At 40.7% G+C, this 22,432-nt stretch overlaps 1 protein-coding gene and 1 long non-coding RNA gene across 7 annotated transcripts in view; one reads left to right on the forward strand and one right to left on the reverse strand.

The window, feature by feature from the left end:
* Positions 1-9,911, forward strand: part of PAPOLG (poly(A) polymerase gamma) — a 32,852-nt gene extending 22,941 nt beyond the window's left edge. For 2 of the 6 annotated variants that reach the window (XM_037047976.1, XM_037047982.1), the window contains 7 exons: positions 1,581-1,702; positions 1,903-2,078; positions 2,467-2,558; positions 2,639-2,859; positions 3,523-3,588; positions 3,765-3,821; positions 5,826-9,911. In XM_037047976.1, coding sequence (XP_036903871.1) covers positions 1,581-1,702; positions 1,903-2,078; positions 2,467-2,558; positions 2,639-2,859; positions 3,523-3,588; positions 3,765-3,821; positions 5,826-5,924 — 833 coding nt within the window. In that variant the 3' untranslated portion in view covers positions 5,925-9,911. The remainder of the gene's footprint in view (positions 1-1,580; positions 1,703-1,902; positions 2,079-2,466; positions 2,559-2,638; positions 2,860-3,522; positions 3,589-3,764; positions 3,822-5,825) is intronic. The other 4 variants (XM_037047978.1, XM_037047979.1, XM_037047980.1 and 1 more) reach the window with 4 other exon arrangements.
* Positions 1,688-22,432, reverse strand: part of LOC118988404 (uncharacterized) — an 80,873-nt gene continuing 60,128 nt past the window's right edge. The window contains exon 3 of the long non-coding RNA XR_005066760.1: positions 1,688-1,771. This is a non-coding gene — a long non-coding RNA (uncharacterized LOC118988404). The remainder of the gene's footprint in view (positions 1,772-22,432) is intronic.

The following is a 22,432-nucleotide window of genomic DNA, read 5'->3' on the forward strand; positions in this document are numbered from 1 at the left end:
TTTAAAAGAAAAAAACTGGCAGAATTGGTTGCTTCTGGGTCAAGGAACAGGTGTGAGGAGGCTTTACCAGGTACTTTTGAACCGTTTGAGTTTTGTACTGTGTGACTGTATTGTCTGTTCTAAAACAAAAAGAAAGACTAGAGAAACCCTACAGGTAATTCTTAGTGTGCACAGCCAGGTATAAATCACAGTCATAAAAATAAAATATATATATTTAAAAAAATATATTTTACTTATTTTTAAAGAGAAGGAAAGGGAGGGAAAAAGAGAAGGGGAGAAACATCAGTGTGTGGTTGCCTCTCAGGTCCCCCTCCCTCTCCTGACAGGGGACCTGACCATCAACCCAGGCATGTGCCCTGACCGGAAATTGAACTGGTGACCCCTTGCCTCACAGTTCTGTGCTCAATCCACTGAGCTACACCAGCTTGGGCTGTTTTTTACCTTTTTTTATTAACATGGAATAAATACCAGTCAGTACAGGCTTGCTGAATGTTTAGACTCAGTGAAAAGAATGTCTTTCACATTTAGCTCCCTAAAAACACCTTTCTGGGGTATCTTAATGTATTTGTTATCTTAATCTGGAATAGTGTGCATTCATACTCTTAATGTTTGGTTTGACTCATCTGAGATTTCTAGATTCTTTTGAACTAGTCCTCACATTTCTCATGAAAGTGCAGATTCTTGTGTATCACCTTAGTACTACTGAATCACATTCTAGGAGTGGAGCCAGAAAATCTAAAGTTGAATGAGCACTCCTAGTGATTCTTTTATCAGCGATCTGGAATGAAACATAGAATTTTTTCCATTATAATTTGACCTCAATTTCAAAAAATAGGAGGTTGGGAAACTTTATTCTAAATTTACTAAATGTTCTCCAGGTAGAGATACTAAGACCCCAAGAGACAAGTAATTTACCACGTTTCACAGTAGTTACTAACCCTTCTTCCACACCAGTCTCAGTAAGCTTATAATCTAAATGGATATTCACAATTAACATACATTAAATAATTTACACAGTAGTTAATATAACTGATTTTCTTACAAGGTATGAAAAGGACTAGGATGGAAAATCTAGAGCTGTATATATATATATTCCAGTCCTGGCAAAGGTGTCCAGGGCTGTTGAGCCTCCTTTCCCCTCTTGTACAATAAGGGTGTCCTTTCTAGATGGTTTCCAACAGCTGACATTCTGTGATTGATGTAGTAAAAGAAGCTTCATGGAGGGAGAGAATTTGAATTGTATCTTGAGATATTTGGTATAAAGATAAGCTTAGACATGGGCAAATCATTATGAGAAGAGATTTTCTTTTGAAAAAATAGCAGAAAACAAGATTTGGATAAACCTTTTTTTTTCATACATTTATATTGTTCATGATATTTGATTATAGGAAAGTGTTAGGAGTTGAACATGAGAAAACAGTACTTAAATAGAACTGTGACCTGGTGAAAGTGTTTTAGAAATATTCTGTAAGAGGGATGTATGTGTTTGTGTAGTGATGGGGAGTATGCATTTCAAAAAAAGAAAATGGAGCCCTTGATTCAGAAAGAAGTTTCCATTTAACATATTGACATTGTTACAGTGTACAGACAGGCAAACAATATAAACATGCTAAAGGAGGGAATGAAAATTGAAGCGACTCATGTTAAAAAAAAACAACTTCATCACTATCTTCCAGCAGAGATTCTTCAAAAAAAGAAAAAGGTAAGTTTATAATCTTAACTTTCCAGTATGGTTCCTGGGACCAAATTTACATTCTTCCAGCTCCCAAACCTATTGAGAAGAAAAAGGGGCAGTACAGACAGTGTAAGACCATAAGCTCACCTTCATTAATCACCAAAGATTATTGAAAAGTCATTGTTCTCATTTGCTTTTTGAAATCCTAAAAGCTTTCCCCTTTTCAGCAGAGTCTTTCTGATGTCAATCGAAGTTCAAGTGGACCTCAGTCCAAAAGATCATCTCTGGATGGCAACTGTTTGGATAGCTCCAGAGATACTGATAATGGAACACCTTTTAATTCCCCAGTATCTACAAACAAACCTTCTAAGCCTGATATTTCTCCTTCAGGAGAAACAGAAAGGTCTGGGGTTCAAAATTCTCCTTTCAGTCTTCTTTACTTAAGGATACTATAAATTTTTCTATACCTTTTGAAATTGTTAAATTATTTTATTTTACCAGTTGATAGTCATTTTAGAAATACTGAACTATTTTTGGTAATTCTTCGGGACATGGTATAGGTTTATGAATATGTAGGATTAGATTAGTGCACAGAAATGCATGTTTTCTACTTAAATTTTTCTCTTAAATCTCACTGGGTCCTCTGCCCTTTTCTCCCCTTTTCTCTCCTTTTATCTTTTTTCAATGAAATAGTAAAGTAGGAATGCTTGAAAGAAGTAATCCTAACTGTTAAAAGTGTTTTAAAGAAGTAAAATTGTAGTCATGTAATAATTATAATTTATCACTTTTAGTAGGAATAACCCTGAGCCTGCTGCTGTAATTGTGGAAAAGCCACTGAGTGTTCCGCCAGCTCAAGGACTATCTATTCCAGTCATTGGTGCAAGTAGGTATCCCCTCTTTTGTTAGTACTGATTCTGCTACATATACATTTAATTACTAAATTCTTATCTTCTTCCTTTTCAGAAGTTGACTCTGTAGTAAAAGCTGTATCACCGCCTGCTGTGTGCACCATTCCTACTGTAGTAGGACGAAATGTTATACCTAGGATCGCAACACCCCACAACCCTGTCCAGGGACAGCCACATCTAAATGGAATGTCAAATATAGCTAAGAGTGTTGCACCCAAGAGATCACATTCCCCACCTATAGATGGGTCTTCAAAGAGGTTGAAAGATATAGAAAAGGTAAAGTTAAAATTTTAGGTGTGATTCAGTAGTCGAGTTTTTAAAAGTTAACTTTTAAAAAGTACTAGTGAAACTCGCAATTCTCCGTAGCTGTCTTAGTGTTTGATTAGGATTTGACTATTTAAAAAGAATATTTCCCCTCACCCTAAAGGAACAATTCTAATTGTTCATCCTAAATTCAGATTATTACTATGTTTGAAAACTTGAATGAAATACAAGTTTCTCCTTGACTTACACAGAAGTCATTATTGATAACTAAACAATCATATTTATTGTGTTTGTCTCCTCTGCCTGCAGTAGAGGGTGATAAAACTATTTTGTTATAAACTCAGTTGTCTTAACCAAAAGATCACTCAAACTGTAGAAATTAAGGATAGTCACTGAATTCAATCTAATGTAAATTCTCATCTGTAATCAACCCATGTTTGTAAATAGTTTTTTTTTAACCCCTTTCTTTACTACATTGTTGTCTGTGTCCATAGGCTATGCATATATGCCTATATATTCTTTGGCTAATATCTTCTAGTCCCCCCCACCCCCTCCCCTCTGTTTGTAAGTAGGTTTTATGGTAGCCTAATCATTAACTAACTAGTTTCTCAGTTTATATAGATTTTGTGCTTTTTGTAGGTAATAATAGCAATCATTTTAATGTTTATATTTTAGTTTATTCGACTTGAATCAAAGTTTAAGGAATCGCGTGCTGCTGAAAACAGAAAAAGAAAATCAGTGGTAAATATATTAATAGTGTGCTTCAAAATACTAATTTTAATTAATCATATCAGAAAGAGTAATATATTTGAAAGTGGATCAGATCAGATCTGTCGAGTTTTGTTATTTCCTGTAGAAATAAGCATTTGCATATAGGAGAGAAAATGTACCCTTAAATATAACTCTTCTGTTTTCAGGATGCCATTGGGGGAGAATGTATGCCTATTCCAACTATTGATACATCACGCAAAAAGGTAATGGTCTTACGCATAAGTAATATACATAGGTTAAAATGCATAACTAATGTACAGAAACAAAAAGCTTATTAAGAGCCTATCATTGGGTGATTTTGTACCTATCCCCAAAGACCAGCAGTATTGTTGAGAATTAGGAATGGAAATAGCAAACAGGGTACAAAGAATATAATACTAACAATGTGTGCCTCAAAAGTCTAGAAAAGATGGAATAGTTTAAGACTTCATGTTTTATTCAGATTATGTTCAACTTTTGTTTTATATTCATCTTTAAAGAAGCAGTTTGGTGCCCAGCAGTATAAATTTTTACCAACACTTGATAGTATATCTTTTGTTGTGTGCTCTTGCTTACTATAAAAATTCAGGTTTGCTAGTTAGTAACCATATTTATTAATATTTTTGAAGGAACCAGATGTACCAGTGTACATACTAAGTACCTTACAATGTAAGCTAAAGAGCCTCTAAACCTTGGTTTAAAAGATTATCTTTCAAAGAATTGCCATTGAATCTAATAATGTATTATTAAGCACAGTAAACTGATAAGCAGGTCCTCAAAAGTCTGCCTTTTGTATAAATCAGAGAAGGCCCTTCTCTGAGAGTTTACAGTGAACAAAGAACAAAATGGCTTATTTTAGGCCCTCCCCTACCTAAAGAATAAAGTGCTTCTCATCACAACCACCTGTCACCCTGGCAGGTTCCCCAGGATATATTGTTCATTCTAAAGTAAAATAGAAAGTGTTCTCATATTTTCTATTAGTTGTAGAATTTGTAAAATTTCTTTTAACATAGGTAATTACAAAAAACAGGATTGTATCATTAAAATATGGGTGTTATAATGGACAGAAAAGCTTTGAAATGGCTATTAAAGGATGAAAGCATGAAATGGCATGTCTGGGTTTTGCTTAAAATATGTCATGTATAAAGGGTGAGGGTATAAACCACACAAATGTGGCAGAATGTAAATGTCTGAGTCTTGGTTGTGATGTCTAAGTCTTCATTGTACTATTTTTCATTTTTATATGTTTGAAATTTTTTATGTTATTTTTTTTTAAAGATTTTATTTATTTATTTTTAGAGAGAGGGGAAGAGAGGGAGAGAAACATCAATGTGTGGTTGCCTCTCACACGCCCCCCACTGGGTACTTGGCCTGGGACCCCAGCGTGTGCCCTGACTGGGAATCAAACCAGGAAACCCTTTGGTTCACAGGCTGGCACTCAGTCCACTGAGCCACCCCAGCCAGGGCTGACATTTTTTTTATGTTATTATGAATGGTTGTCATATAGATGTTTGTTTAGCCAAGATGACATACAAGAAGAACTAACTCTTGCATTCATCTCTTGACAAGAAGCTAACCCACACTTTCATCACCACAATTGTCTGTGTTTTAGGTGTCTTTGTTTCTCAGTGTTTTAGACTCTGCCTTCGTGATACAATAATCTTTAGTATTCTCAAAAGCTCTCATATAGATACCCCTGAATTTCACCATCATTGAAATTACCTTGCCTAACCACAAAGTCAGTTTTCCTGAAAACTTAAGTATCTCACAGCGTTCTTCATGAACACATTACAGAAAACTCATTGAGGGATGTAAGCACATATCAAAGTTTCCTCTGTAACACACTCATTTTATACCTTACACCCCAGTAGTTTCCTGTTTAGTGACCAAGCTCTTCCTACTGATGTTCACCATTGCCTGACTTTGAGGAGGACTATGGTCTGTGTGTATTTCTCAGTCCAGAAATAGTGATTGATTTAACAAAGTCCTCTTTCCTATACATCACACTCCTCACACCTCCACCCTTTTACTGTCCCACTGCTTTTCACCTCTGATTATAAAGTCCCCAAATCAAAAAATACCTATGAACGTTGGGAGAAAATATTCACACAACTTGAGTATTAGGAGCTTAAGGAATTTGGAAAAACAAAAAACTCAGTTTTATGATTTACTGACTATTTGGGCCTTATATTTGCTTTTCCTTCTTTATTTCTATTTCTTTCTAATAGAGACTGCCCAGTAAAGAACTACCAGATTCATCATCTCCGGTTCCAGCAAATAACATTCGTGTCATCAAAAATTCCATTCGACTGACCCTTAATCGGTAAAAGCAGTGCCTCCTTACTTAGGTGAATATGCAATCATTAGTGACAAGATGCAGCCACTGTTTTAAAAATAGAAGTGGCTGTCATACATAAAATAAGGTGAAAGTTACAGTCATCGGCCTAGCAACCTTGAAGTGGTTTTTGAACTCTCACACTTTGACCTGCAGATGCTGTAGCATCCTCTCATTGATTGCTACATACACTTCTCTGAGGATCACCTGCTGTCAAATTGTCATCTACAATATTATGGCTTTGTGTTGGAGGTTTCACTGCCTTAACTTTTGATGCTTGTTTCTCGATAATGGGAACCAGTTCTTGGCTCTTTGGACATTGATAAAACAAGTCCTGAACTCCCTTTTTTTTTTTTTTTTGGTCTTATGTTGTAATCATTGTATAGAATTGAAAAGGTTTGAAAACAAAAAAAAAATTGTCTTGTAATTTTCCAAATGTTACACATTACTTTAGCATTGAAGCCACTTTGTGAAACCTGAGATAAATGAATGTGAGGTATCTTTTCTGCTTTCCTCATTTGTGTAGATGTACTTATTGTCTGTTCTGTTGATTTAAATTATTTTTTTCCAGATTGGCACATGGAATATTTAAATCTTTTTTGTGCCTTTCTGTCCAAATGTTCCATAGTTACCAGGGAGGATTAGTCTAGTGACTACATCAGAGTTGGGCACCATAAATTCTCTTTATCTTTTGCCTCCCATGGAGGCCTTCAAAATACATCTTGATTAAGAATCAAAATAGAATCAGGATACTACAAGTCGGTATATGAGTGGTGAAATTGTTACATATCTTATCTCATGCCATTCTTATTAGCTGACAGGTATTTTTTACCAAGCAACTCATTCCAGCCTCAACAATAAGATACCTTTAAGTATGGCAAATTTGTATTTTTGAGGTGTGAAATTTAATTGGCATGGTAATTCCTGACCATTACTTTACCCCACAACTTCAGACATTTTCTTCACGGACCAGGCATGCAGAAATAAGCAGTAGAATTTATTGAAACCTAAAGGCATTTTTGAATGACATTGTTACCAACCAGTAATTGGCTCAGGATCTTTGTAATTTTTATTTAACTATATGAGTTGTCTTTTTTTACACTGCTTTTTTCAATGCATTTCGTAATATTTTTTAAGTTTCATGAATGCATGCTCAGTTTATTAAGATCATAACCATGTAATTCTTGTAATATGTTGATTCGGTGTTTTGTAAATGAAGTCTTATGTATTTTCAGAGTATTTTTGTATGTACTGTAAGATACCATCTTTTCAAAGAGAAAACTTTAAAACCTTTATGTCTCTCTTTAGTCTAATTTTTTTAAATATGGATTATGCTTGAATTATTCTTAAAATGAAAACATATAGATTACACAGTCAGGAATGCTGGTGTATATTATCTTCTTCAGCTTTCACTCAGCATTTAGTAGATCCAGTAGGAAAAACACAAAATGGTACATTTGAATAGTTCAGGGAAAGTACTTGGTTGTGTATTTTATAGGACTTAAGGGATACCTTTTAGCCAGTGAAGTAATAACAGTCCATTTTCTCTTGTGAGCCCTTTACCACTGATTGAAATACTTGAATTCTGATTATGAGAGAACAGTATTCTTCTCCTCCTACCCCTGTTTCCATGATCTGTAGGTCTCCGATGAAAATTAGAGTATTTAACTTATACAAAGAAAAACAACTTAGAAGTACAGAAGAGCAAGGAAAAAGTAATGGTGGTTCCATTATTCACTTTTTCTTATAGCAAAAGTCAAGAATGAAATCCCACAGCCAAGTTGTAGCTTCCTTGGCAAAGCTGTTCTCTTAGCTGAACCTTTTCCTTTATTCAAATATTTTCAGGTTTGTTCCACAAATACTCTATTTGAGCAAAAGTGAATCATTCTGAAAGGACAAAATAACTGTCAACTGACTTCAAACTTTGAAAATTCTTCAGTAAGGGATTCGATTAATTTTTGTGCAATGTGTTTGCATTTCTGTATTTAATGTCTACCCAACACCCCCTCTATTATCAGTCTTCAAAGTCTTTTTAAGAATCCCCTATATATCCATGCTTACCTGTATTATATAAACAGATTCTTTGGAGTGAACAGTGGAGCTTTTCTTTAATAAGAAAGCAGTAGGCCTGACCTTTGTACCAGAGTATAGTCATTTCTCTTGTTTTTTAAGGGTCCATTCAACATGGGGTTAAGACATAGTCAGTGGTTCAAGTTGGACCTCCCAAAGATAGCATTCTTCAGCTTGTTTGGTGACTGGGGAGTTGATGAGATGTTTTTAAGATTTGGTCAGAAGTGAAGTTTTTTAAATTCTAAACAGCAGGTTAAATGTTCAGTAGATTTTGCTACTATTGTAGGAGACCTCCACTGTACTAGTTCCAAGTAAGTAAAGGGAGGTGTGTGTGTTGGGGGGGGGTATTATGTTATGAGGGACTAAGTAGATGTGTTTGATTTCAGGTGTGAAACTCCACCTGGAAATACATTTCTAAAGTCAGATAATCTGTTCTTCATTATGTAGACACATGTTCATTTTCACAAGGGTATTAAATTTTAATCTGCTTATTTTTCAGTGACTGGCTCTGAAAAATAGTTTATGTCAAAGGAAAACAATTATCTGCTAGTTTACCCTTAGGGACAATTAGAGTTTATGGCTTAAAACCTTATAAAATCGGGGCAGAAGAATGAATTTTAAAAGACTGTGTTGGTTCTTACAATAAGAATAACTTTGTCATAAGGCAGCAATTTTAGTAACATTAAAATCCTTACCATGGAAGTAGTTATGTGAAGATTGGCAATATTGAAATGGGCTAATCTTGCTTTCCACTCTCGCAGCTTTGAACTCAGAATTCCCAACTTCTGTGCCATGGACCCTAAGGAATCCTTTGCAAATGAATAGTTTTCATTTATGGATTTTTCTAGGTGGGGGGAGAAATTCATCGCTTTCATCACCTTCTCAAAATGGTTCATGGACCCTAAAAAGGGGAGGGGGGCATGGGCTGATGGTTAGGAACCACAGCTGTGCAGAATTGAATAATCCCAGACTCTTGGGAATTTTTCCCCATAACATTTTTCTGTGTTCTAGTTCTGAAAATGTCCTGTTGTTCTTAACTAGTAAAGTGGGCTGATGGAGGATGCTGGAACACCAAATTTCTCTCCCAAGTTTCTTTATGTATTTCAGGTGAAATGTCTTCAGTATTTAAAAGAGTGCTTCCTATTGGATTTATAAATGTCCTCATGTTAATTTAGATTCATCTACAAGGTCAGACTTTAGTTCAGCAAATTTCAACCTAAGATTGATCAGAGTAGAATAGCTTAGAATGACCATTAGAAATGATGAAAAGTACAGTTAATCATTAAAAATCCTAAATGTTTGAGTTCCATCTCATTAAAGTTCTCTTGTTCCTCCACATTTGTGGTTTAGACTAGAGCATACTGAACAGACCAGTAAATAGAACTTTGGCTTAAAAAATATTTTTTATAAATAAAAGTGCACGCACAAATAAATAACTACCTATTAAATCTTCCAATGCTTGGAATTTAGGCCATAATGACAGTGATAAATAGCCCAAATGATGGAAGAAAACCAAGTTTCGATACTGGTAACTACATACTTCCTTAGGATTTTTTCAAAAGAATTATACAAGGTCAGATTCTTCCCAAATTTCCTATTTTTTTTGAAATAATTTTTCTGATATAATTTTATATTTAAATTAGTATAATTTTTAAGCTATTGCTACATTTTAGCAAAGACCCATGTAATTACCTTATAAAGTACTTAGGATGTCTTTGAGGTAAATGGTGCTACATCACTCACTCCACAGTGTTACGTAAAATGAATGCAGCTGCTTTACCTTTCTAGGTGGCTGTTTGTGTAGTTCATATCAATTTTCCCTGCCTTTTATTTGGATTGTCTTATTTCTTAGTTGTACACATGAGCCTCATTATTTGTCTGGAATAAGTAATCAAATAAACTTGCTTTGGTAACTAGGTGTTGATGATTGATATTATTTGGAAGTAACTTAAGTGTACCCAGATACCTTATTTTTCAAACTGACAGCTAGTTTGGTCTTTACCACTCAGTCTGTTTTGGACAGATTAATTTGAAAGTGAAACTCATACTCAGTTTGTCTCCCAAGAATCGCTTATTAAACATGTATTAGTGAGCAGTTACATAATAACATCTGCCTCGTGTATTAAGGGCAAAATCCTGCCAGTCTTGTGGTGCATATCGGGTGACCAGAGTCCTCTACTAATGGCTGGGCAGAGGTACATTTAGCAATCATACTTCCGGTACTGTCTATGGAAGTATTGTCTATGGAAGTACACCTTACCAGCTTGCTCTTCATTGTAATGAAGAGTGACTTGTTTTTAGTCACTCCACATGTCTTGAATGCTACTACGGAATTCACAAATGAGAACCTGTGTCTTCCTCTAAGATTAGTTGTAAGCCACTCATGGCACCAATAAAAACACATTTGATACTAAGCTCATTAGCAAGGCCTCCTGTACTAATTGAACAATGGATAACAGAAGGGCCCCTAATCCTCACTTGTGAAGCATGGTCTTCCTGGTTGGATTACCAGCTCACCATCCGTGGAGGGCGACTTTCTGATTAGGGCATCCCTATTGTTCTAAGGATGTAATACAGTTGTCCCACTACGCTGACCGCTAAAATGTTTTAAAGTGAGTGAACATAGTAACAGGTTCTTTGTGGATCTAAATACATTAAAGTATTTAGGGCAAAACAATTTATTTTAAAGGACATGTTCTAAAACTATCTTTCAAACCATATGATCCAGCCAAACTTAACCTGTTAGTCCTTAAAAAGACGTACTTCTAAATTTTTTCTTAACAGTCTGATTATCGACATTTGGGCCCTAATGGCTACATAAAGCCTTCCCTGATAACTGGGCCATAGGGAATCATCATACATTCCCTAACATGTTACTTGTACCTTTCAACATTTTAATTATTCTTAACTTGTGTAATGTTCAGTTTACCTACTTGTTTGCCCCCATGAGGTTGTAGATTTGAGGGTAGTAACCTTTATCCTAGAATCTATGTAGTGGATGCCAGAAAATGCAAAAGAAGAAAATACATGGTCCTATTTAGTTGGTGGTTTTAATCTTTTTTTTCCCAATAATTTGGATAGGATTATCTAGCAGAGAGGCCAAATGAAGGACCTAAGGTGCAGAGGCAAACAAAACTTGGTGAAAATCATTTAAGACAGGTTTTTCAAACTTCTTCAACTCTAAACCTCAGTGAGAAATATATTTACATCACAAGTGAGCCCATGTATACACATAAATGAATGTATGTGTATGTATTTTATATTTGTAATGTGTATAGTACAGGTTGATACTTTATTTCTCTTTAAGTGCTAGTTGTGATTTAACTAAGGTGATTTCACAACCTGTCCTGAGTCATGAACCTACAGTTGAAATAACAATGCATTTGAATATTCCCTAAGGTTCATCTCAAACTTGGGTCACCTTTCTTTATTCAGTCCGCCCTAGAATGTAAACTGGTACAGGAAATGGTACCAGAAAGTACAGTGAAGCATGTGAAAAAAGTTGATGAAATATATATACTCCTTCCTCCCAAGGAAACAGTGTTACCCAGGAAACTTGACGCCTATGCATCAATTGATAATTTTTTATAAATGTAAAAACCAAAATTCAGAAAGAGCAAGAATTGGGACGTTTTGATGCTATTTACTTTGGTATTGGTCAGTTGACCTTGCTGGCTGAGAAATGCCATCAATCCTTGGAGGATGGACTGGAGGTAAACTGAAGAATGACAGACATCTTACTAACCAAGCAAGAGTCACTCACATGAGATGCACAGATTACTAGAAAAGGTCTCATAAAATATCTCAGCCTGGTCTGAGAATTCAAGGACACAAGAAAACTGAGGTCTAAGAGTAAAAATATTACTATCTCCTGAGAAATTCTAGACCATAATTATAAAAGTGTTTAATATTTACTAAGCATTTAGATGTGCCTTTTAAAACATTATGGTACTTAATCCCTAAAATGGTCCTAATGAGGTAGCAATTACTACTTTACAAATGAGAAAATCAAGGCTTAGAGATTATGTGACCAGCTCAAAATTGCACAGCGATTAATTGGCAGACTTGGGAAGTATGATTCAAAGCCTACTGCTCAGCCATATCTTCCATTTATAAAAGAAGTCAGGTGTGTGGATCAAAACCCTGCCACCCTATATTTTTCCACTGAATCTGGAGCTTGACTTGTAAACCTGCTCAGCAGCATCAGTGGTCATTTGTGCCGGGCTGCAGGGGGCACTGTGGCTTCCTGCAGAGAGCCGCAGGCCAAGTCAGGAAAGCCCAGTTCTGGCCAAGCACTGCCACCAACATCTGGGTGACTGACACTCAGCCCCCACTGGGCTTTGTTTTCTCCCATCTGAAATGCCCTTTGCATCTCACAGAGAAGCTGTGACATAAAAATATTCTAAAAGATTACATTCTACAAAGAAGATGGACAGTTAATCTCCCAGAATAACAGCTATGTCACATTCCTTTGCCATCAGTCTGCATTGGAGTAGCAAGAAAAGGGATTCAAGAGAAATAATGCCAAGAAGAGAAAAATGAAAATGAAGGTTTATCTGAGAAGCTTGATCGTACTGAAAGGAAACCAACATTTCTGTCCGAATTTGAGAATAACCAAGTAAATGTTTTAAAGCATCACATTAATTTTAGGGAAATAAAAAGGCTAAATAAAAAGGAACTATAACTATAGTGTGTCACATGGCTCAGCTGTCAACATTCACAGAGTTGTGATAATGTAAGTAGAGAATGGCCCCAAATTGTAACTACTGTGAAGGTGGGAGTGAGAGAGGGAGACAGGGAAAGTGAAATCCTCATCTTCAGTGGTAGTGAGTAGAAATTACCTAAAACTAAAGTCTAGAATAGTGTAAGCATATTTAGAAATAATAGGAGGAAAGTTAATAGAAAACTAGGAGTAACTAATAGGAGGAAAGTCTTAAAATGAAAATAATTGCCTCTAGGGAGCAGAAATCGGGAATGGGGGAGGAAAGGAGATGACTTCTTTTTTAAAAGAAGACTTGTAAGACATTTTGACTTTCAAACTAACGTATGCAGGAACCAGTACACAGTTAGAGAATGTGGTAGACTGTGGAGCAGATAGCCCTCAGTACATCTCCTACCACTTGTAGGCTCAGATTCCAGCTCTTACTAACAGACTGTGAGAAACTGGAAAGTCCTTAATTTCTCTGTGCCTCAGTTTTTCTCTGGGAAAAGTAGTGCTTATAATAACAGAACCTCCCTCAAAGAGTTGCTAACTGGATGAAAGGAATCCAGAAGCTCCTGACAGTGGGGTCCAGTAAGTAACTGAGGCATTATGGAGTTTCTACAAAAGCAAATCATGCACTGTGCATGGCGCTTGACTCAGGATGGGCGCCCCCTTCTAAAAACACAGGAAAAATCAAGGAAGAATGCCAGTGTCTGCCTCCCCAGCAAGACTGAGGTAATAGATCTCTGCCTTCAATGTAATGATGTGGAGATAGTTTCTTGCCCTGCCATCAAGCCCTCTCCAAACAGTTGTTTTAGTCGAAGTATGTGAGACTTGTTTAATTCTTACAGGGTTTCACTGACTTGTTCTTCAGTCTACTTAAAGCTGCCCTGGTCAAGAAGCTCAGTTGGTTGGAGTATTGTCCTGTAACACCAAAAGGTTGTGGGTTCGAATCCTATCAGGGCACATGCTGATTTACAGGTTTGATCCCCCAAACGGGGCACGTACGAAACCAATCAATGTTTCCTTCTCTCTCTTTCTCCTCTCTCTTCTCTCTCCTCTGTCTCTGTCTCTCTCTGTCTCTCTCTCTCATGAATAAACATATCCTCGGGTAAGGATTTTTTTTAAAGGTTACAACAGGTTAGGCTGACATGAGAAGCCTATCAAGGCTGCTCCTGCCAGCCTGTGATTCCAGGAGCATCTAGTAGAGCAGGTGCCACCAACGTGCATTAGACACATCCTCTGATTTCAGATCAGACTACATCTGTAAAACTCCACACATGGAGAAATGGCCACAGGAATGACCTAAAGCCACACCCATTCCCAGATGTACCTGTCCCTCACTACTCCCACCTCTCCTGCGAGTGAGACAAGACTGTCTAACCCAGATCCCAAGTCACTTCCTGTCAGGGCTTCACAGCAATTCAAAGAACTTCTAAGTACAGGTTCTTTCCAAATAGATTGGTTTCTTGAAACTCACAAGACGCCAAACACCAGAAAAGAGGGGATTTCTGAAAGCCACCCACTAGGATGGCAACTGGTACTTGATAGTTTCAAATATTAAGAAAAGAAAAAGAAATCGGCGTTGATTAGGCAGTATCTAATCTCCCCGAGCACAGGAAATGGCGACTGAGCCTGATTTGCACAGGAGGCCCTGAGGTTGCACAAAGCAGCAACTCCTCCTGCAAGGCCCACTCACTGCCTCGCCCAGACGCCTGTGTTGCCTGCCTCCAGCTGAGCACACCAGAGGGAAAGCACCATTAAATTCCCTGTGAGCGCTGAGCCAGTTAGCTGCACCAAGGTCACCAGGTGAAGGGGATGGAGAAGGAGGGAAGGAGGAGATCTGTTTGACAAGGTAAGTTAATAGGGCTAGTGTGAAACAGTAGCCATGAAGCTATTCATTTCATAAATGGTTGTCAAGCCCCTAACAGTCACCAGGCATTGAGGTAGGCACCCAGGACACAAACACAAATCAAACTCGTTTCTGAACTGATGGACCCCTCAGACTAGTGGGAAGTATGCTGACAGCTTGGCTATGTCTGCACTGGTCAGGGATGGAGTTAGGGAAGAATAACCTCGGGGTCAAATGTTGTAGGGCAGTAAGTTTTCCAGACAAACAGCTGGGCTAGGTGGGAGGGTGGAAAGCAATGCAGAGGAAAACGCATGTGCACAGAATGAAGGTTCTGGGAATTACATGTTGTAAGGGCATGCGCAAGGGATATGGATGCATTTGGGGAAAACGTATAGGAAGAGACTGGCAATGCAGGCAGAGTCATACCACCTGTAGATGGGAGAGGAAGAGGCAGGAAGAGAGTGAGGCTCCTGCTATGGTCCAGCTAAGTAAGAAATGGGGAGCAAGGAAACCAAGGCAGTAGAGAGGGGACATGTGCTGAGAGTTTTCTGAGGTGGGATGGGTGGAATCTGCTGACAAACTGGGCTAGGGAAAGAGTAGGGGCTGGTTCCCTAGGGCTGCGAAACGTTGTATTGTCATTAATTCTGAAATTACAGGGGAGGGTTGGAGTGAAAGGACAGGGATTCGGATTTGGCAGTGTTCTATTTGGGCTTCCTTAAATCCTCTGTGCAGACGTGTGCTGCAGACGGTGGGAAATACACAAGAGCCTCTCTTGTGCTGAAATACCCCTCTCTTCAGCATAAGAGAGGCTTTGGCGGAGGTGTCTTTTCAGATCTATGTTAGGGGGAACTGGCCTCCTGAGAGAGGTTCTGCCAGAGAAAGAGGGAGGGGGCAGATTATCTGATTGGTCGGCTTGAGGGAGGAACTGAGCATGCACAGCCCAGGGGACAGGGAATTACCCCTCTTGATCTGTCCTTCCAGGGGCAGAGTGGCTCCCAGGACTGCAGTGGGTTGATCTGTAGAGTGAACCCTTGGAGCAGATCCAACCATGTTCTCCAATCAGCTTTGTCAGTAATAAGGCAATGGCTTTGACCTCCAACTGTGCCCTCCAAACTCAGAAGGGAGAAAGTGTTAATTATTGGAACCACTGTCAAAATCCAAAAAAATATTAATGTATATTTTGTTTGTTGTAATTTTCCCTCCTCTGTATTCCAAGCAGGTGGTCAGGCATGTAGGAGTGCCTTTCCTGAGATGATTTTGCAAAGTGAAAACAGCAGTCACTGGTTTTCTGTGCATGGTGTTCATGGGGCAGGACCTTTGAGAGCTGCAAGTGGAGAAGAAAGATTCAGCCCTGGGAATGAGAAAAGGGAAAGGATCAGCAGGTCTCCAAGGACTGCGGTCTGCACACTGCTTTGTGTCAACTTGCTGGGGAGGCCAAATGTCCTCAAAGAGGGCAATTGATCAAGATAGTTAGGAAGACTGGACCCCAGACACAGGAGCACTAACTTTGCCAAGAAGTCCTTTGCTCCAAGCAGCAAGGCCCCTGGACCTGAAGGGATATTGTGGTCAGAACCAGGGAACAGCTCAGCAATTATGAGCCAGAACCAAAGACCAATGGCTTTGCCTAGGGGAGCCTCCCAGAAGGAGCCGACATTGGCACATTCCTGGGTGGAATAGTGGACATTCAACAACTCCTGAGACTAATTTCCTTCCAACTCTGCAGAATGGGACCTCTTTGTTAGATTAAAGTTGATATAAACAACAAAATCAAGAAATGTGTTAGGAGTACTGACTATAGAAATTCAGAGGGAGTGAAGCGGAGGAGTGTGAGCAGAGCCTAGACAATCTCACACTCAGAGATACATGAGGAAAGAAAGGGCTGAACAAGTGAAGTCAGCAAGGCAAGAGATGCTATGGAGGAGAGCTAACAGTGTTAAATACTGCAGAGGTCAACTAAGAAGGATTAAACGGTAGCCATATGAGCTGACATTTAGGATGACCTTAGCAGAGCAGTGGAGGTGGAAGTGAATGCAAGGAATAAAGGTCACATTCTCAAGAAGAGTAGCAGGGGAAGGAGGGAAAGACCAGAGGTCATAGATCAAAGTGGAGGGAAGGTTTATTTTGTTTTGTTTTATTTTTTTAGGGAAGGTTTATTTTTAACTTAGGTGATTTCTGAACATGCCTGAAGGTTGAGGGGAAGAAGCTATTGGAACAATGATAGATACTTCACAGCGCTAGGTTCAGAGGACAGAAACATTGTACATGTTGAGGAACTAGCCCAGGCTGGGTAGAAATATGGGAAGGAGGGGAGAAGTGGAAAACAGCCGTGAGGATGCCCCAAGGATCTCTGCCTCCTGGTATTCACACCCTTGTGCAGTGCCCTCCTCTTCAATGGGGGCTGGGCTTAATGACTGACTTCTAACAGAATGCTCTAGAAGTGGTGGTATGCCACTTCTGATACTTGGTTATGAAAAGACTGGCTTCCATCTTGGGCACTCTCGTCTTTGCTCTCCCTTGGCTCACTCCCCAGAGAGGGAAATCAGCTGCCGTGCTGTAAGCCAGCCCTCTATAAAAGCCACATGAATGACCTTAGAATATCCTCCAGCCTCAGTCAAGCCTTGAGACCACTGCTGCCTCAGCCAATAGCTTGACTGCAATTTCATGAGAGACCTTGAAGGAAAGGCATCCAACTAAACCACAGCCAGAGTCCACCAACTGTAAGATAATAAATGTTTATTAGTTTAAGCCATTAAAACTTCAATGCAGTAATAGATGAGTAATAAGAAGTAAATAAGTTTGCATGCATGGAAAACAAACATATGAGGAAGCATGTGCCTACTGTAAGCCTTTCATTTCTGTGTTGAAAACAAGTCGAAAAGAGGAACAAAGGTTTGACATGGCCAAAGTGGAAAACGGGAAATTTAGCTGGCTAAAGGGATGCATGAAACAATGGACCAGCCCTGGCCAATGTGCCTCACTTGGTTGGAGTGTCAACCACTAGATGAAAAGGTCACAGGTTCGATTCCTGGTCAGGGCACATGCTTGGGTTGCGGGTTCATTCCCGATTGGGTCACGTATGACAGGTCCCTGGTTGGTGTGTGTAAGGGAGGTAGCCAATAGATGTTTCTCTCCCCCTCTCTCTCCCTCCCTTTACCTCTCTCTGAGGTCAATTATCATACCCTCAGGTGAGGATAAGAAAAATGGATGAGTACTCTTAAGTGCCCAGTTGTAACTGGTGACAGCGAAGTCAAAGCTACTGAGATACACATTTTAGGAATTGTTGTCCACCACCTCAACATCCTGAAATAGAAAAGAAAGAGGATGTTGAAATGACCAGGATTGGGAGATTATAAAATGCAGTAGAAAGCCAAAGAGTCGAATCAGTTGAACATGCTAGTTAAGAGATAGGCTACAGGAAGAGAAGGAGAGGTGATTAAAAAGTTGTGTTTGGATGGGCAGAAATCGACACTCAATGAAACTGATGAGCTGATGTGATGGGTTTAAGAGAGAAGAACCAAAAGGCCCCAGACCCATGTTCAGAGGAGAGAGGTTCTGGGTAACCAGACAACTCAGGGTGTACCCAAGGGTGCAGTTTTCTAAAATGAAGTGCCCTCTGCCAGCTCCTGCAGTCTGACTCAAGCCAGTCTGAGTGCCCTCTGTCCCATCTTCATGAACACCATGCTTCAACCACAGGACTCCAATGGTTCTGTACTTGTCACATCTTGCTGGGTTGCCCTCCCTTCCACCCCCATCTTTCTCCAACACATTCCTTTCTCCAAGCTCTGGTGAATATTCTACTTCCTAAGTGAGGTCCTCACAAATGTCTCCACTCTGAATTAATGTCTCCCCCGCCCCCCACCCAGGAGTGTACCTGCTGTATGTTATCATTAGGTTTTCTCCGTTGGAAGGTACATCCTCAGAGAATAGAAAGTATGAGCCAGGATCTTTAGGTTCCTTGTGTTCCCAGCAGAACGGCTGATTTGCAGCTAGTCAGTGCTTTATAAGGAACTGGATAAAGTAGGTACATGAGAAGACCAAAGACACTGAGCTGACAGCGTGTCTCCTGAGGAACTTGTAGACGACAGAAGCAGTGGAAAGGGCTATGATGAGCACTCCATCCATGGTGCATGTGCCAACACTCACCACTGTACAAGGTGGATCTTGCATTGTTGAGAAAACTAAGGTTCCCACACTCGGCCGTGATTTTTGTCTTTATTTCTCCCTACAGTCTCAAGACTGAGTTCTATGAATATGCAGATCACTCCCAGATTTCATCTCCAGCCCAGACTCTTCCCGTGCTGAACTCTAGACAACTCTCACCTGCCTATGCAGCATCTCTAATAGACCTCTCAAACTTCACCCAGCCCAAACCAAACTCCTGGATCCTCCCCCAGATGTGTTGCTCCCACAGCTGTCATTATTTGCCCTAGTAAACGGCGAGTCCACTCCACACGTAGGTCTAAAACCTCTGCCTGCCCGACTCCATGCACTCAACCATCCTACTGTCACCTCCTGGCAGCTCCGCCGTCAGAGGGTGTCTACATTCAACCACCTGTTCTCCTGCTTCAGCACCTGCTGGGAGCCACCAGCACCTGCTACCTGGATACCATCCTCCTGCTTCCACACCTGTCCCTGCCCCTTCCAGCCCATTCTCAGAGCAGCAGTGAGGGTCTTCTCCAATGTGAACCCCAGCATTTCACTCTACAGCATAAAACCTCCTAGTAGTACTTCCTCAGAGTAGAAGCACGAGTCCTGATGATGACCTACCAGGTCCTGCATGACTCAGTCTCCTGTTGGTCACTGCTCTGATTTTTAGAAGAGCTTTACAGGAGAAATTCACATACTACAGTTTACCTAAAGTGTGCAATGCTGTGGCTTCTAGCATATCCACAGCACTGCCAGCATTTCAGTAAATTCGAGAACACTTCCATCATCTCAGGAAGAAATCCTGCATGCACCACCATCACTCCCCAATCTTCCCATCCCAGCCCTAGACAACCTGCTCTCCATAGACTTTCCCATCACCACTGGTTTGCATGGTGTGGGTATTTCCAATAAACCTCTCCAATTTTATCTCCTACTCTTCAAAACCTCTCCTCCATACTTCTTCCCGACTCCCAGCCCCCAGCCCACACCTTGGCCTCCTGGTGCCCCCAATACTCCCAGCTCACTCTCTTCTCAGGGCCTTTGCATTACAGTCCCCTTCACCTGAAACCCACTCTCCCCAGATCTCCGCACAGCCACACCATCCCCTCTTCATGTCTCTGGCCAAATGCCACCTTTCCAAGAAGCATCCCCTGACCTCCACACAAAGCCACACTCCCACCATCCCCTTACTCCCATATCCTACTTAATTTTTCCATGTCATTAATCATTTTATATAAATATATCACAATAGCATACATGTTACAATTATATATGATATTATATAATATCATTGTCAGTGTCCCTCTGCCCCCCGTGGGATAGAGATACCAGAGACTGGGGTGTTACCACTCTTGTGCCCCCAGTGCATTGAACAGCACCTGAAGTATACTCTATGAATATTGTTAAACAGATGGCAGAAATGGGATTTGAATATGAGTCTCTAAGACTCCAGAACCTATACCCTTCATCATTATGTTCTGCAGATCTTAGAGAACAGGAAGGATTTGAACAGGTGGAAAAGGCAGAAGGCTCAATGCCCCAGCTCAGTTTGGCAGATGCTAAGGTGCAATGCCCAGCTCTCCCTCAGGATGGGGCGCTCAACACTGGGAGTGTTGGCAGCCCGTGGCTGGCAGCTGCATCGACAGGACTTGCCCCACCCTGAAGAGAGCCACCTCACCCAGGGCCACGGCCCCTTCCAGAGCAGCCTGTAGCCAGTGGTCCGTTGGGGGTATAAAGCCCGCCCAGGCTCCAGTTGTAAAGGGCCATTCTAGCTCCTTGCGGCACCGGCTGCGGCCTTTGTTGTGACAGCATTGAATTTCAACGTTTCCCTCTGCCCATCCTGCTTCCTTCTCCACCCTCTTCGGGTGTTGGTTTTGAGAGCACCCCCCAAAAGACTTGTGTACACAAATGTCTATTGCAGAGCCTGCTGCCTGGGGAGCTCAACCCGATGTTCAGAATAAATTATCCAATGGTTTTTGGAAAGGTCGAAGGATCTTTGGGTACTGGGCACAGAATAAGCTGGGCCTCTGAAAGCCACAGCAACAACACAATGAGCCAACCCAGCATGTGTTGGAATGAGTCTGGCTCTCCATATCCCTTTGAACAGAATGGGAAGGACAAAAATGGGGTGGTATACACAGCCCAGGATCACCTCCACAGCTCTGGAGCACCCCTCATGCAGAAGCAGCCCCATTTCTTGGCCACGCAGACTTGGGCTGGGGCTCCCAGTCTGTGCTGTGACCTCACACTGCTGAGCAAAAGGTGCTATGACTCAGAAGTAATTGTCTCAAAATTAAAATTTCCTCTTAGCTGTGTGTCCCACCTCCACCCCAACGCAGTGGTTATCAACCCCTCCCCCTCTGGAGCATGGCTGCTGAGTGGAAGGAAAGAGGAAAGGGGAAAGCAAGTCAGTCAAAAACCAACAACCCCAAGGGGGCAGCAATGTCCCTACCTGCAGTCCAGAGAGGAACAGGAAAAAATTATTCAAGGTGTGCTTGTCTGCTGACCTTTTAGTCGAATAGGAAAACAGAGGGCAGGTATCCGTTATAAGTAACAGTAAAGGCCGGCGCTCAGAGGAGACTGGGTACCAAGCTCTGTTCTGAGCACTTACATTGACTAGTGAATGAGATAGGTACCACTATTATCACCCCCTGTTTTGCAGATGAGGAGACTGAGGCACAGAAAGCTTCAGAAAGACTATAAAACTTATGAAGACCACACAGGTTACAAGTGGTTTTAGCTGCTGTATCACACTGTTGGTGTGTAGGTTTCAGAGCTGAAGTCAGGGTCTGGAGCCTACTGGGACACACGGACCACATACCAACTTCTTAAGAGCAAGCAGAGGTGAACTGCCCACTAAACACCAGGGTTACAGAGAACACAGGTTAAGAAGAATTGCAGGGCCTTCTCTGAAAGTCCTTCTTCTTCCTGTCTGGTGTCCAAGGGAGGCACGAATCTCCCCCTGGCTTGATTCATGGTATTTGCTTCCGCTTTGATGCATTCATTCTTTCCAGATTTTTACTGTGTTTCCATTTGCTCACAAGGGAAGGCCTGCTGGGGCGGAAACATCACGCATGAGTTAAAGGACAACAATGGGTGCTGGGTGCTGAGGAAGCCTTGAGTGTGGTAGCTGTACTGTGGTTCCTGAGCTTCCTCCACGCAAGATCTGATTGCCGCCGATGGAGACGTCATCACTTCCTCCCTCAACGAAAGGTGCTAATAAAAGAAACTTTTCCTTTCATGGGCCAGTTGGCTACTGGTTGATTAAAACAAGATCTCTACAGACTGGTAATTTACTTGTCCTTTCAGAGTATGATTGTGTCCTTATACCTACAACCCCAGCTCCTCCAACACACACACCCAGGAACTTAGCTGTGTTTTCCCGTGGGCATCTCTGGGTAGTGTTGCTTATTCCCAAGATACCTTCCTTGACCAAAAAGCATGGTGATCACCTCAGGTTCCCAATTTTGGAGCTATGAGAACATCTAGGTCTAGCTAGACCAATGTTTCTCAAGCTGTTTTCATTATCACCCACCCCTAAGGAGACTTCTCCGATGCTCTTCCCAATCACACTTCCCTCCCCGACATTACTGTATAGCAGCATGTCCCAGGGCCACAAACCATTGCAATAGCGAAGATATGTTCCACACACCCATTATCACCTGTTGAGAACACATGAGTTAGAAGCAGCGACTGGGCTCCCCAGCCTGGTACTTTCTTCCTTTGGGGT

Source organism: Sturnira hondurensis, unplaced genomic scaffold, assembly GCF_014824575.4.
Source record: "Sturnira hondurensis isolate 20B ecotype Veracruz unplaced genomic scaffold, ASM1482457v3 Scaffold0006413, whole genome shotgun sequence".
NCBI classification, from domain to species: domain Eukaryota; kingdom Metazoa; phylum Chordata; class Mammalia; order Chiroptera; family Phyllostomidae; genus Sturnira; species Sturnira hondurensis.